At 35.9% G+C, this 15,909-nt stretch overlaps 2 protein-coding genes across 2 annotated transcripts; one reads left to right on the forward strand and one right to left on the reverse strand.

The window, feature by feature from the left end:
* The first annotated feature begins 492 nt into the window (after positions 1 to 492).
* Positions 493 to 4,111, forward strand: LOC145631391 (uncharacterized). Its single transcript, XM_081683464.1, has 4 exons — positions 493 to 782; positions 903 to 958; positions 3,628 to 3,694; positions 3,770 to 4,111. Exons 1-4 carry the CDS (start codon positions 654 to 656, stop codon positions 3,848 to 3,850), a joined length of 333 nt encoding a protein of 110 aa, XP_081539590.1. The 5' UTR covers positions 493 to 653; the 3' UTR covers positions 3,851 to 4,111.
* A 355-nt stretch (positions 4,112 to 4,466) lies between these two features.
* LOC145631390 (uncharacterized) lies at positions 4,467 to 14,274 on the reverse strand. Its single transcript, XM_081683463.1, has 13 exons — positions 13,377 to 14,274; positions 11,805 to 12,222; positions 10,984 to 11,635; positions 9,631 to 9,671; positions 9,042 to 9,110; positions 8,728 to 8,828; positions 8,422 to 8,500; positions 8,207 to 8,305; positions 8,041 to 8,109; positions 7,878 to 7,927; positions 7,062 to 7,143; positions 6,454 to 6,548; positions 4,467 to 5,149 (listed from the first exon to the last, which is right to left on the reverse strand). The coding sequence occupies exons 1-13, from the start codon at positions 13,817 to 13,819 to the stop codon at positions 5,023 to 5,025; spliced, it is 2,325 nt and encodes a 774-aa protein (XP_081539589.1). The 5' UTR covers positions 13,820 to 14,274; the 3' UTR covers positions 4,467 to 5,022.
* Positions 14,275 to 15,909: the final 1,635 nt, after the last annotated feature.

Genomic DNA, 15,909 nt, shown 5'->3' on the forward strand with positions numbered 1-15,909 from the left:
GGCAAAAAAAAGTCAAAAAATTCCAAAATTAAAGGCTAATATTCACGCTTTTTGAGAAATTTCGACTGTTTCGGGGCCCGGTGTCAAAAAGAATTGTGATTTTAGGGGATACATCTCGGGGTCATATAATGCCGTTTGAAACCATACATGATCATTATATGTTGTCATAAATGTTCGTGGTAGGCTTGAGTTAATGAAATCGGTGCAACTTGTAAATTGGTAAATTAGTTGTGTTAAGGCAAATTGGATGGTTCCACCTAGCCAATTGGATTCCCGGAGGTTATTAGGGAACATGGTAAACATTTCGACAATTTTTATTTTAGGTGAAATAAAGTCAAAAATTTCCAAAATTAAAGATTAATATTCACGGTTTTTTGAGAAATTTTAGAGATTTCGGCCAAGAGGTGCCAGTTTGGTACGCTTTTTGTACTTGGTATATTGGACTACTAGTTTTTACAAACTTTACCATCCTTAAAATTCAGCCGAAAGGGTAAAGCCCAAGATGTGAGCCAAGATGCAATGCCCTAAAATAGAACCAGATTACAAAAAAACCTTCATTTCCAAATAACAGCAGTTCATATTTTCAAACAGTGTTAGGCTACTCTTTACTTTGAAGAAAAACCCAGTTTTCAGAGAAAGAAGAGAGAGAAACAATGGAGGGAGGAGATGAAGGAGTTGATAGAATGGTGGATTCTAAGGATATGCAGCAGCAAAGTAAAGCTTTCGATAAGCTTACTGATCGTGTCGAAGATCGTCAGCTTGATTCTTCTCGTGTTCAAACGGTCTTTTTCTTTCTCCTCCATTTTTCCCACTTTTTTTTTATTCTACTTTTATGTCAATTAATCTGCTCAATTTCATGTTTTTTTTTTGACATTTTTTTGATTAATAATGGTGGGTTGTAGGCTATGGCGTCGATTGCTGCTGCTGCTGAAGCTGATGCCAATGCTATGAGATTGAGGTTATTTATTTATTTATTAGTTGCTGTGATTTTAATTTTGTAGTTTTCTGTAGAATTGAATTCTTTTAGCAATGAAAAGTTGGCGTAATTCATGGAAATGTTGGTTTTAATTGCGTTAGATAAAAACATTAGGGTTCGAACTGATCCTGATTAGTGATGGAATAGTGTTGGGGAATAGAAAGATTTTGAAGATTAATTGAAATGGAGGAGATGTGGGAGTGAATATTTTGGTTATTGTTAGGCAATTTAACTAGGTGATGACAGATATAAACTTTACACCCAACGGTGGCAACTCGACGAGGTTTTGAGAAGTTGGGAAGAGTGATCACTAGAGTTTTTGAATTTGTTGTAAAAATATAGAATGCTCTCTTTGTCTGTAAATGATGTTGAGGATGAAATGAGTTGGTGATGTTACAAGACTACATTCTCCGTAGCTTGCTCTTATTACTGATGAAGTGGTGATGGATGCAAATTTTGCTACTATCTAATCTGTACATTGTCAAATTGTTTGGCGAAGTAGTGCATAATTTGCAAAATGGTTGGCAAGAGTAAGGAGTTGACCACAACAAGCAAAAAATCTTATCATAACTTTTGATAGCTACCAATGCCTATGTTGGAAGTTAGTGCCTAAGAAGTTAGATCTTTAGCTGGTCATGGACTTTAGGGCTGTAGCATGTCGTGGACTGAAATATACTTTAGGAGGGTCTTTCCTTCTCCTGAAATGAACAACTTTCTTCGTAGCATACATTATGTGAGTGATGCCATCCTATTTAGGTACAAAGGTCAAATCATTTAGGACATCTAATATGTCATGTATTGCCTGTGGACTAGAAATCAGAATATTTCATTAAGTGTCATCGTATTGCTACTTATCTGTTGGTAGTATGTCCAAACCAAGCTGCCATCTTAAAGCTCATATGATGGATTGACTGGAATAGGTTTCAGTTTGGGTCCGACGGCTAACTGCAAGTTATCTTCAACAATTATATATGGGTTTGATATTTAAGTATACAGTGGACCATTTGGTGACTAAGGATGAGTCTATCACTCAAGCATTCTTTTTAGGGGGTGGTAAATACAAGTTTTAGTTGAAGATAGTTTGTCATTAAACTATTAAAGTACTAAGGTAAACTGGTAGACTAAGATCTGCTCCTTTTTCCTGGCTTGTTGGTTTTTGATGGACATACTACTAGAGAATTTTTGTAGAATTGACTTAGATTGTCATATTGTGGCCTTGTGGGTGTTTCCTTTACCATGGTACACATGAAACTATGAAAGTACAACTCATCTGTTAATAAAGTTCTGATTTGTGTATGAAGTATAGGGTACATAGGTAGTTCATCATTCCAGGGTGGTGAGGGAGCAAGGAAAGAACAGGCAGGCCGTGGGCAGGCTTGTTCATGTGTATTGTGCACACTTTCAACTTTAGGAAAAGACACCCTTGCCTATGGGTGACAAAAATGAGGGATGAGGATCAATTTGGCACTTGGACGCTTTAAGCAACTAAACAAGACAAGTGGGGCCAATGAAGAGAATGAGTTATGAGTTACAGTGTAACACATGCCTAGGGAGGGACTAGGGGGCATTAAAACAGAGGCAATAAACAACTCATGTGCTAACTGCCAAGGTAGGAAGCTTTGATTTTTATTTAACTAAGTATCATTTCCTTAGAGCTTTATTTTGGATTTAGCAATCAGTGAACACTGAACACCAAAACTGTAGTAACATCTGTTGTAAGAGCACATCTTCTTTCCTCCAAACTTGTATCTTCTGGTTTTGTAAGGTAAGATATTTAAATAATCTAACATCCAGTTTTGTGGCAAGTCTTTGAGTACAGTTCAGTGTTTTTTGTTATGCTGGTATGGCAATTGGCAATATACCCTTTCCTATGATGTGTTTTTCCTCACTACTAAAGAACTTGTATTTTAGCTTGCTTTAAACATTAAGACCCAAATAATTCTATTGCCCTCTTTTTATAGCAATATTATCTTCTTTATGCTATATATATGGCCATGAGACTGAAGGGTGGACATGAATCCCGAGTTTCTGACACATGATGGATTATTCTGTGAAAATCAAACATGTCTATGGACAGTTAGATTTTATCATGCTTACCGTCAAGGTTGCACATGACTGTAATTTTACATACATGAAATCACAAAAGATGGTTAAATGTCTGATTAGTGTAAATTCTGTAAAAGTAAGTTCAAATGGTGCAATTGTGAACAAAGGAAGCACTTGCTTTCAGGACCAATTTCTTTTTTCTTTGTCAGACATTGTTACTTTTTTCTCTGGATTCCATGTAGAACGTGATGTATCATATATAGAGTTCATTGCAAAACTTGACTTATCAGGAACAATATATATATATCTGATCACTTTCTGAGAGTTATGTCAAGCTCTTGGTTCTTTCTTGTTATTCTTTACTACTGTTATCTATGATGCAAGCATTAAGCATATTCAAATATTTTCCACTATGATAGTTTGGGCCTGCTATTTCAATTCAATACGAGAATTTGGCCCCGAGTTGACCTATTTGATAAGATTGGCCTATGACCTACCCTCATCTCTGTTACCAATCTTCATAGCTGTCATTTCTAAAATAGCATATACTTGGGTTCTTTTTGATTGTCCTAAACTGACTCTCTTCCTTTTTCACCTGCTAATAGGGAAAAAGAATTGGCTGCTGTAAAGATCAATGCGGCTGATGTTGATGTTATTGCAAATGAACTTGAGGTTAATTTCATTATATAGCATACATTGAGGTTCATTTTCTATGTTTAGTAATAATTGAAATCTTCTTCGTGACAGTTGGACAAAAAAGTTGCTGAGAGAACCTTGCGAGAGCACAAGGGTGATGCTGTGGCAGCCATACGATCCCTGCTTCACTAGAAGTTCTGTGAATTGAAGCAGATATGCATGCTGAATTATCCTAGAACATCCAATCTATTATACTTGTTTTTCTGAATTTTCATGGAAATTTTGTTTCTTGGGTCCTAGCTATGTGCCAGTGCCGGCATATTCCTTGCCTATTGGCAAATTTGGTATTTGTATCCGTAGTTTGCTTTGCTACACAGTATTCTTGAATGACAAACCCAAAGCCAGTATGATGTATAAAGAATTGTTCAGAAGAGTTTTATGCTGATTGAGACAGATTAAGATGGACCTTTTTCAGTAATTTCCCTCCATCATGTTTGTACAATACAATGACATCTTTGCTAATTGATAATCTAAAAGACTTGTACTTATTTATTACTCGGTAGTCTTGGCGAGCTTAAAACCAGCTTGATGTTTAATTATCATATTTATTACTATTAGTTCCTTCCATATTTCATTTATGTTTTGGCCTAAATACAAATCTTATATTTATCATCTGCTTGCACAATCGCGGTATGACTTTGTTACTTGTTTGTGATGAATGTTTGTGCTTGGTTGCAATTAGTGTAGACAAAAGGTATTGCAAACCCTAAACATTACATTTCTTATATTCAGCATCTTCAACAATCACTGAAGTTTGGAAACTTGCTTGCATATTAGCAGTTGAATGTTGGTACTTGTTTTCTACAAGAGTAGACAAAAGTATTGCAAACCCAAAACAAGTACTAGGTATAATGTATAAAAGAATTTCTAGGATAAAGAATAATATAATCTACACCAATGACACAACTTGTGTGTGGTACAAATATTTACAATACAATGGAAGCGTTTTGTACAGTTCCATGCATCCAAGAGCTTGCACACGGCAAGTGCTGAACACTACATTCTTTTCTATTTGTTTACTACCAAAACTTCAATAATATCAATCATCGCGAAAGAAGTCAATGCTTGCAATTCAATTAGAACCAACCGTCCCTGCAGCCATTTCAATCAATCAAGGTCTCTTTTCTGCTTTTTCATAGAGGCCATGATAATTTGGGATTAAATTCCAAGTGGCTATCAAGAATTATGGGCGCAGTAAGGTGATTACTGAATCCTTACTGAGGGCACCAGCAATCCATCAAAATTTACCAAAAGCTGTGCCAAATGAAATCAGCAACATATAAGAGTTAGCCAAGACTGAGGTGTCATAGTTCTTTCACGACAACATCTGCAGAACCAGTTTTGGCAGCCTGGAACTCGACTGCATATTGTCTCTGCAAATCCTTCAGCTTCTCCAGCAGTTCTTGAAATGTTGGCCGGCTTTGAGGATCACTGTAGATTAAGCAATAGTGGGCTATGTTAGTTCAAAATATACTATGTGTTGTAAGTCCCAAATAATCATCTAATAAAGGTAGAGAGTACATGAACCTCCTTTGGAGACCCATAAGGCCATAAGTAACCAAGTAAAGAATTAGAACCAAAAATATATTTCAAACTCATAACTAACTGATCTAAAAATATATATATATTCTGATGGCACAGTAAACAAATAAATACATAACTAGAGGTTCAGATAATGCCCTTGGTCAAAAAAAAGATAATGCCCTTGGTCAATAAATTCATTTGTAAATATTTTACTTAACTAGGATAACATCAAATATTGCATGCTATAGTTATTATTTCAGATTTCATACTTGAAGTCATAAGATATCTTGTACAAAGCATGATCTAATTTTTAAATTGTATGTAGATGACACGGAATAAAACACCCAAATTTTAATGCCACATTGCCCACATGGCACCTACTTAAGAATGCTTTTCAATATATTAGTACAGACAGATTCTCAGCAATGACTTGATCAAATTAATGCAAATGAATCAAGGCTAACACTGTATGGAAAGAGTAAAGGTTATTTAAAGTCATTGCATAAGCCTGAACAAGTATAAATAAGCAACTTGTTCGATAACCCAAGCCTATCACTTATCACTAATCACTTCACTATGTGGAGGCATTAATGGCAATGATAATCTGATCAACTTTGGTCTACCGAGCAAGTTCTACTTCTGTTGGCTGATTGCCCCAAGTAGCATACTTGGATTAAAAAGTGTTGGAATGAGGGATAATAGGAGATAGAATAAAGAAAGGGAGATGGGTTGTGGTTGAGGGAGGAAGGAGCATGGAAATTGTGACCTCTAAAATGAAGGCAATAATCTCACCATCCCTCCTTTGACACAAAACTACTCCGTCCCATCCAACACTCCTTATCTAGACTCAACTAGCCATTTATCAACCAATGCACCTCCCCACAACCCAAATCCCCCCCCCCCCCTCCCCGGGAAGGAGCAGGCCCATGATGGAGACTATGAACTCTGAAGAGCCAAGAAAGAGGTGTAGCAGAATTCTGTTCAATTACAAGTCAATGCCTGTTAACAGCTAATATTTCCTACACTGGACCAACCTCATCCAGCTTAGAAAGAACCAAAGCATCTAGGCCTCTAGGTATCAAACCCCCAAAACTTCCACAAGTTCAGGACTTGCTCATGCCACAGACAGAGAGGTCTGCAAATTGCTACTGTTATTCCAGTGCCAGAATACATGAGGGAAAAAATGACAAAGCACTGAGACAAGGAACAACCTTTGCCAGCAGCTTTCAATTATGGAAGACCACCTCGAATCTACATCCTCCGGTATATCTAACCTTTGATTCATGAACCCAACAGCTCCAATCACCTGCATGCACCAGTTATTGCTCAGTGATTAATAAGAAAATATATAAAAACATATGCACATCTTCAAATCGTGAATACAATGTATTATGCCATGCGGGTGTGGCTATCAGGGAAAATAATAAACTAAACTTAATTTTAAAAATATCCGGACAAGTTAAAGCACCTTTACAATCACACCACAGGTGAGATATAAGTCATATAACAGAGATTGGAACGTGTATCAGACTTTGGCTATCAGCAGTGAGAGTTGAAGAAAAGAAAGAGTGAAGATCTTCTTAATAAAGGGATTCTCATTATACTTGTCCTTCTCGCACTTTTCGGCAAAATAATTTGCTCTTTCTTTACAAGCAATTAAGAATGATAGTGATGGAAGCCGATGTGCAAAAAATAAACATAAAACTAATAACACACCCAACAACCGACACAAAGATTAAAAAAATTTTATTGTCCATACCATCGTTATATGCATAAATATCATGTCTAGTATAACCACAGGGAATAGGAAGAATCCTACCTGCATTGCATTGAGATTTTCCCACGGAATCTTATGAGTAGCAAGCTCCCATAATATGACCCCAAAGCTATATATATCAGACCTACATATACCAATTGATTGGTTAGAAGAAATCATACAAGGAAAACAAAAGGCAAAAACATGTATCCAACGGGTATATTGTATGAAACAGGTTTAATCGTCCCAAATTACATAAAAGACTGATTTGGTTTTGGTATGACTAAGTAGGTTGTATACAAGATTTACTCTTAAATAGATTATACCTCAGAGAATACCTTCACCTAATCTAAAGAGAGAAAATATTTCCCCCATTTTTACGTAGTATTTACTTGACTAAAATCCTAAAGCTGAAATGTCATATTACTTAACCCAGCCCATACTATACTTGGGAAGCTTTTGGTGATCAGATTCATTAAATTTTCCTTATAAAGTGCACGAGGGTACAACAACGAGCAAACCCAGGTTTATCACCTTGATAAACATTGATTATATATCATGCAGCAAAGTTGTAATATTTCAGATAAAACAAGGTAAAACCACTAACACTATTAGCCTTTTAACCTATGAACGGTATAGAATTTCGCAATTTAATTATAAGTTTGTCACTTGATAAACAATCAAAGTTTATCAAGGAGATAATCTTGTATTTTCTTGATAACAACTCATGCGCTTCCAAACAGTAATAAAGTAAATCATGTGCTCTAACTACACTTTCTCTCTCCTCTCCTAAATATTGAGCCAAGAGCTATGGGTCAAGTAAATAAAAATGGAGGAAGTGTGTGAAATAAACATAACAGCTATTAACAATCTGCTTACTTTTCATCAGCTTGCTCATTGCGAAGAACCTCTGGTGCCATCCATTGAGGCTACAAAACCAAAAAAAAATAAAAATGGCAACATTTAATGAAGATCTGACATGGAAAATCAGGTCGATAGCCACACAAACAACACAACAAGAATACAAAGGTATTCAACATACTGTTCCTTTTCCAGTCTTTGTAGTTAGGTAAGTTTCATGTTTCACACGTGAAAGGCCAAAATCAGCAACCTGCTCAAAACAACGTAAAAGTGTTGATTGGAGAGACTACTCTCTAAAGTCTAAAAGTCAGCAACAACAACAGAGACAAAGTTGAGCAATGCCACACCTTAACCATCCAGTTCTTATCAACCAGAAGGTTAGAAGTCTTCAAATCACGATGAATAATAGGTGGGTTACAATTATGAAGATAGTTCATTCCTCGAACCTGCATACGATAGCAAATGAATATCTAATGTAAGCAACACTCAACCACAACTTAGGTTACAACTAAATCTTAGACATAAAATCCTGTGGGGAGATTTGGGCAGCATAATACTCAACTATGTCTATAGCCATGTGAAGCCGTCGCCTCCAATCCAGTTTGGCTGTACTCCTTTGTAGTAGACGAAACAAGCTTCCTCTGTATTAAACAAAAAGGTTTAGAAAGTTAATAAGCCTAGTGATTTTTGAGCTTTGAAAAGTGCAAAATCCAAATTTTCGCGCCTTGACAAGTGAAAAATTCAAAGAAATCAAATTCATAATATCTCGGAATAATACCACAACAAGCATCACAAGATATGGCCTAAATGTCAAAAGGAAATCTTATTCAGAGGTCAAATTTGAATGGAAAGTTGAAATTGAACGAACCGTGGAAGAAACTCGGTGACAATGCACAGACGTTGAGGTGACGTTACTGCACCCATAAATAGTAGAATATTCGGGTGCCGAAGTCGCTTCATGAGGGACACCTGAATTTTAAATAATTACATTAATATTAAATAAGGAGAAAAAGATGTCAGTTTATGGTACAAGGAGATTAACTACTTTCATGTCAATAGTTTCAAAATGCATTTCATCACAACTGTATTCTGTTTTCGAAAAAGTGGTGTAAAAGCGATTACAAAAATCACACCAACACATTTTTGTCAAGAAAGAAATACAAATTCCAAGACATAAAGTACCTCTTGTCTGAAAGAAAATATGACGTCTTCAGAATATTCTTGCTTGGAAAAAATTTTGATAGCAACATCCTGCAATAACAAACAGATGGACAATATGATCATGCATGGAACACAAGTAATCTGACATCAACTTCTTTGAAGCACTTGAAATGAAGACGTTCAAAGATGAATGAATACAAAGAATATAGAAATATAGACCTATATCTCACGCCAATCCAAATCTACAGTGATAAAAAGTGAGACACATGAGGGATCCCATGTTCAAATTGTAAAAACTAATTTTATCCTTATAAGCCAATTTTAGAAGCATTCTTAATATTGATCCTATTATCTCCAAGTCTAGGTTATGTGGCACTCCAAGACAAAGGCTTTGATAGATTGGTGGCTTATTGAAGGATTAACATGAAATTGCTCATATTTGAAGGTTACTAAGGCCATGATTACAGCACAATACTCAAATATAATGTCATTTTTTTGTATTAAATTATTCAATTTATCAGACAAATTGACCAGTCTGTAATAAACTTCCCATTAAAACATTTAACAATTTAATAAAATAAAACCAAGTGAAGAGTCAATAGGAACATACCGATCCATACCACAGACCATGATACACGGTTCCACAGGAACCTGCACACAAGTTAAAACAAGATAGGTGTAAGAAGGCTAAGAATAAATGTCAAAGTAACATTTCGAGAGTTTTCTTTTCTGGGGAAGGAAGTTAAATACTGAGACTAAAAGCAATATAGATGGTTACACAATTCTCAAATGGATCATGGCTGATCATAAAAGGCTAAACGTTCCTCAACATAAAAATGAATGTCGCATATACAATGTACAAGTTCCCAATTCCCCCCCCCCCCCCCCCCCTTCAGAAAGTTAACATGTAAGAAACTATAACATCACAAGGCCCTCTAGTGCATAAGAGTTTCTGATACTTTAAAAAATACGAGTAAACATATGGAGAAGGAAAAGGAAAAGGTTTGGATGAGCATCATAGACAAACAATACAAATAGAATGCTAGATGAATTGATGTATCCTAATTAAATCAATTAAACATAACATTCCACCATCTAACCAATCAATTTGTATATATATCTGATATATATACCAATTGACTGTCATTGTCTCAACACTGCTCTATGCACTAGTATCCTGTGTTGAAAGTACCTGTTTCATGCATGTCATGAAACACAGGGATTCTTGTGGTTTAAAACCAAACTAAGAGGTAAATATATCATTTCAGATAAAACAAAACATAGTGCACATAAAAGTATTGTCACGCCGATTCAAATCTTCAACTCGTCTCTTTATTGGCATAAAACACATCAAGAATGGAAATAAATACAAAAAAAACAGGTTATATGGTCCTCCTGTGGTGCTACGTGCTTACAACCTAGGTCTGAAGTTCAGAATTTAGATGAAAAGTGCTAATTGAAGAAAACAGACTATAACTCAATGCACTTAACGTAAAAAAGGAAAAAAAAAATGCAAAGTAATATCAAAAACCAAACCAATCACTCTGCCACAAGACAACCCAAAACTCTTATAACTAACCCATATCACAGAGGCTTTTCCAAGGGGTAGTTAACAAATATTGCTACAAAACAAGGGATCGTAAAAGGTCATTTCTAGATCTCTCTCATGCAAGGGAAGAAGATCTTATCTCCTACACAGGATTCAAACAGACCAAGGTGAACAAACTCAGAAATGAGCAGGGGACTGGATGACTGGTTTGACTCCAGTGATTAAGAGCGCAAAAAATTGTCAAGTGTGGTAGAGCTATATGGTATATACTGAGGTGTACAAAGCTCCAACAAATTGATCATAATGAGACAAGCACAGTTTAGATTTGAGCCAAATTAGTGAAGCTAAGAACAAAGTAGTGAAATATGGTGCACAAGAGCAGAAATAAGGGGTGGAAGTCACGATTATCCATACCTTGCCCTATTTGCTCTCCAATTGTCAAATCCTCCCATGATATTTCATAGTCTAAGCAATCAGTATCAACATCCAATCTATTTACAATACTGCTACTTCCACTTCCACAGCTACTTGCACTGCTTGTACTGTTTATATTAAAGGATGACCAGGACCCAGTGGCCTCATTACCAGCAGGCCGATTATATTCGCCGGTATGGCTTTCGGATTTTGCAGCAGAATGTAAACGATCAGAATCCAGTTCGCCTTGAATCCAAGGCCAACCAAATTGCCCACTCTTGGTGTCTGATGTTTCCTTTTCGTTTCCTTTCCACGGCCACTGCATTGCTTTCTTACCAATCCAAGCCTCGGCTTTGGAAGTTATCATTTTGTGAATAGCAGATTTACCCTCATTTTCTTCACTAGCTTCTTTCTGAGCTTTGACAGGAGACTTTCCACCAGCAAACTGAGAAAAAACACCAAGAGCGGAGCCTACAGAATCCCCTCTGGGTGTACTCGCTCCACTAGAGTTTCCATCATCTTTTTGATCCGAGAACGCAGCATCAGAAAACCCATGATCAGAGTGACGACTATCTCCACTCCCACCTTCTCGGAGTACATTATTCTCTCCAGTCTTTATTTTAGATCGAACCTTGTCACTAACCTTTGAGGCCTATATAATTTTGTATCAGACAATCAACAATGGGCTCATAGAGTAATTCACAAAATTGATTCATTAAGATTATTTGCTACAGTATTTGTTTTCAAAAACAAAACAAAAAAAAAGAAAAGAAAAGAAGAGTATCTGCTTCTTAACCAAAATACTACATCAAGTAACTTACCAAGTTTGTTATCTTTGAAGCAATAGCTGTTTGCAAAGGCTGCTCAGTATCGAGGCCAAGCCTGGTCGCAACACTATTTTTGGGCTTGCTAGAATTTAGACTAGCCTCCTGCTGTTCCTTTGCTTCTGAAATCGAAACTTTCATTTCCAGATATGGTTTTGAGTCACTTGATACACAAATAACCCCAATGAGAGTACCATCGTCATCATAAAATGGAGTGTTGGTTGCAACAACTAGAAACTTGTGTCCCTTCTTATCTACGACAGGGAACTGCCCGGTCCAACTCTCTCCCAATTTTACACGATTTATAATATTACCAGCAACACCTGTATCTTGATCATCAACTAGTAGGCCACATAGATCCTTACCAAGGGCTTCTGCTGCAGAATAACCATAAAGTTCTTCAGCAGAACGATTCCTGCATTATTAACTTAGCAATTGGCATTCAAAGGAACATGGAAAACAATGTTGATTGATAAGGCAAAAAAAAGCTTAACAGGAAACAAGAAAATAACCCTCACATTATATTTAAATCATAGACCAAGCTACTAACAGCCCATAAAGCCATAATAACATTAGGCAAAACAAATTGACTATTCCACTCTCAGCTACTCTCTTAATGGACTTCAGGTTTTAACTTTCAAAACTTCAAGGCTTTCTTTATTCATGCTTGAACAATTTTTTAAAATAAACTAAGGCAGGATAAGTCAAAGCAACTTTAATCCAGGGCACATTAACAGAACCACCAGCACTGTTCTTCATAGAATTATACATAGAACTATTGAGAAATACTCTATTTTTTTGTTCAGGATTGGAATCTATTAAAGTCTGAAACTGACCCAACAAAGTGTATGGCCTTTATGAACACAGATGCAATAATTGACTCAGCAGCCGAATAAAATGTGGCTTCTTTCATTTGTGCTGCAGCTGAGGAATTTTAGTTGGAAAACTTCTTAGCAAACCAATTGGTTGAGGAGCAAACTAATGTCATGTCAATCGTTGCTTGCATAAGTTCAACATGATGATATTGTCTGAGAAACCTAGACCCCTCATTAATCAACAAACTTCATAGGATCCCTGATTCCAGATTTCCAACTCCAATTTGACACAAGAGTAACTACAAAACTCAGTAGCCTAGCTAAGTATATAATACAGCAAATTCATATCTATCAAAGAATTGAGGCATTTACGGATTAAATGCAATACTTATCTAAAACAACTACAACGACTTAACACACGCAATATAACTCTGGGAACAACATAAATTTTACTACTTAACATTCAATTGAGTCAATCATCACACCATCTTGTAAACAACAATATAATATCGAGTTATCGACAACCAAGAGATCAACTTAACATAATCAACTTCGAGAACAATACAATTTCGAGAACCAAAAAACTTATGGCATAATCAACTTAACATACTATGTTGCTTCTTTGAGTATAAGTGTATAACACAATCATATGATGATCTACTGATTTATATACCTGGTAACAAGAGCAATAAACCACTAAACCAAATTCAAAAACCCATATAATCAAAATCCTCAAAAATGCAGTAAAAATTACCAATAAATAATGCGAGTATCAAGATCAAATATATGAACCGCTTGTCCCATAGATTGCAATATATTCAAACACTGCTTATCAGTCAATTTCCGAAGCTCAGTCGAATCACCGCTACCACTACCACTGCTACCAGCGCCAACAGGCGGCGGCAATTCATCAGGGCACCGACTCTCTCGCTGCAACGGCGACGACGAAGACCCCATTGACACAGACGTCGAAGAATGCCCAAACGACATCGACCCTTTCTTCCACTCACTCTCTCTCCTCCGGTGAAGCGGCACCGGCGCCGGCAACCTCGAGCGTTGAGGGGAAACAGAGTGGGCCCTCCTTTGGCGAACCCCATCTGCTAGAATCAACTTCGACATCTCTTCTCGAAGGTGGGCATGCCCCTCTTCTAGGTCTTGGATCTTCCTCAGTAACTCCTCTGCTGGTGGAGTTTCCATGGCCAAATATTGGGGATTAATAATGGGTTTTTGTTCAATTTTTGTGGGGTTTTTTCAGATTTGATTATGAGAGTGAGAGATTCATGGGTTTATGGATCTCCCCCTCTCTGCAAATTTTCTGGGGTTTTTTTAAAACACACTTAATTGAGAAGAAGCACTGAAAAAGAAGAAGAAAAAATGGAGGAGAGAGAAAGATGAAGGTCAAAGTGCAGAGGCTACCTCTTCTCCCCTTCACCCTTCGTGCAAGTTTTGCTTTTTTTTTTTTTTCTTTTTTGGATTATATTTTATGTACAAGTGACATAATATATGTTACTTCTAATTTTAAAATAACTTGGATTAAGGCATCATAATTAACAAAAACAAATCGTCTTAAGGTGAATATTGAAGACAAATACGGTGCATAAACAACTACACCTTGTATTGCAAAAAGGGGGTAAATGAGTGGTCTGCGAAAATGGTGACTTGGTGAGAAACAGAGAGTAGTAGCGGGTTTGATTAGGGAGAAAGAGGGAAGCCAGTATTGTTAGAACTCTTATTAGGAGGGGTAGGGCCATGGGTGCTTGGCCAAGGTCAATACTCTAATCTACCGTAAAATAAAGTGAGTGGAGTCCACTAGAATAGGTTTGACTAAAGATGACATTAGGTCGGATTTATGTAATGACATAGATAGTTAGGCACATAATAAGCATATCATATTACTCAGTGTGTTTGTCTTGACATAATCCACTTTTTCATAATAATAATAATAAATAAATAAATAAAATAAAATAAATAAAAATAAAAAAAAAGTGCATGTTAAAACATGTCAATATTAAAAGAAATTGATTTAGGCATGCAAGCACGACATGACACGACACGATAACTTTTGGCTTTGAATTGTGTTTGGGATTATCTATTATAATTTAAGTTTCTCAAGGTTAACGAGATCATCCATCATGCACCACCTTTAAGTTTGACCTCTTTGAATTTCCTCCTAAAGTCCTAATCACATTTGTAAAACTAAATAAATGATCAATCATAACCTCTACGTATATTGGAACTTTAAGCACTTGTCTTAGTACGAATATTACTAATCAAAGATGTACTTTATTTATAATTTATTAATTGCAATAGTTAGGTATGCACATAGCCGTATAGGTGCAAGAGCCAAAGTAAAAATCTTACACAGAGTAACACAAAATATATGAAGCGACATAGGGTTATTTATTTGTTAATGAGAAAGTTGATATAAGTGGGGTTAGTGGAAGAAAAATAATAAAATATTAGTGAATCATGATAGAAAATATTGCTAACCTTCAAATTAATTAAAATCGAAGTAATTCCGATTCCAAATGAGAACCTTTAATTTATTGATTAATTTCTAAATAAAAATCTCTAATACTAGGTATAGAATACGCCTAATACTAATAAGGATTTTTTTTTTTCAATAATACATATAGCCGATAATGGCTCAAGAAGTACATGTATTTTTTTTCTTTTTAGGATATTGTTTACTTATAGGTAATTTGATGAAGTCATACATGTGTTTTGTTAAGCTTATTTTTAACTTAGCATGTGTTGATAGTTGGGTTTTTTTTTTCTTTTTTCATTAAACTCAAGCTTTATCTAATTCAACTTATTTTGCAAGCATGAGGTTATTTGAATTTATACAAGTACATTAAAAAAAACTTATTTTTTGTGTCAAAAACAAAATATATATGTTTTCTTATTTTGGTCATGGTAAATGTTTCCTTGAAAAAACTTCAACCTATACTTTATAATCTCATGAATGGAGGAAAGGTGGTGGCCTCTATATGTACATAGCACAATAATTCAACTTGATCATGAATTTCCCACAATGGTATTCTTCAAAGTGTGAGGAACATCGTTCCTTTCAAAGTGCTTCCCACTTCATTAGATATCATTAACAATTAAGCTGTATAATTCATATTTAATAGTAGTTGCCAATTTATCGAGCTAAACCATCAAAAATCCAGCCTGATTATTACCAGGCCAATGCTGGATAGTTCGTTGTAGTTTGGTGGTGATGGTTATTATCCCGTTATGCCTCAGAAATTATAAAGAGCCTATATGCGAGATTGTTTCACACT

This window comes from Chenopodium album, chromosome 5 (assembly GCF_948465745.1).
Source record: "Chenopodium album chromosome 5, dcCheAlbu1.1, whole genome shotgun sequence".
NCBI lineage: Eukaryota > Viridiplantae > Streptophyta > Magnoliopsida > Caryophyllales > Amaranthaceae > Chenopodium > Chenopodium album.

Excerpts from the sequence above, each read along its gene's own strand:
- LOC145631390 (XM_081683463.1), bottom strand. The coding sequence starts at position 13,819 with ATGGAAACTCCACCAGCAGAGGAGTTACTGAGGAAGATCCAAGACCTA. Across the intron at positions 8,829-9,041 it reads TATTTTCTTTCAGACAAGAG|GTGTCCCTCATGAAGCGACT; the intron begins GTACTTTATGTC and ends TTTAAAATTCAG. Across the intron at positions 6,549-7,061 it reads AAAATCTCAATGCAATGCAG|GTGATTGGAGCTGTTGGGTT; the intron begins GTAGGATTCTTC and ends TGGTGCATGCAG.
- LOC145631391 (XM_081683464.1), top strand. The coding sequence starts at position 654 with ATGGAGGGAGGAGATGAAGGAGTTGATAGAATGGTGGATTCTAAGGAT. Across the intron at positions 783-902 it reads ATTCTTCTCGTGTTCAAACG|GCTATGGCGTCGATTGCTGC; the intron begins GTCTTTTTCTTT and ends GGTGGGTTGTAG. Across the intron at positions 959-3,627 it reads GCCAATGCTATGAGATTGAG|GGAAAAAGAATTGGCTGCTG; the intron begins GTTATTTATTTA and ends ACCTGCTAATAG.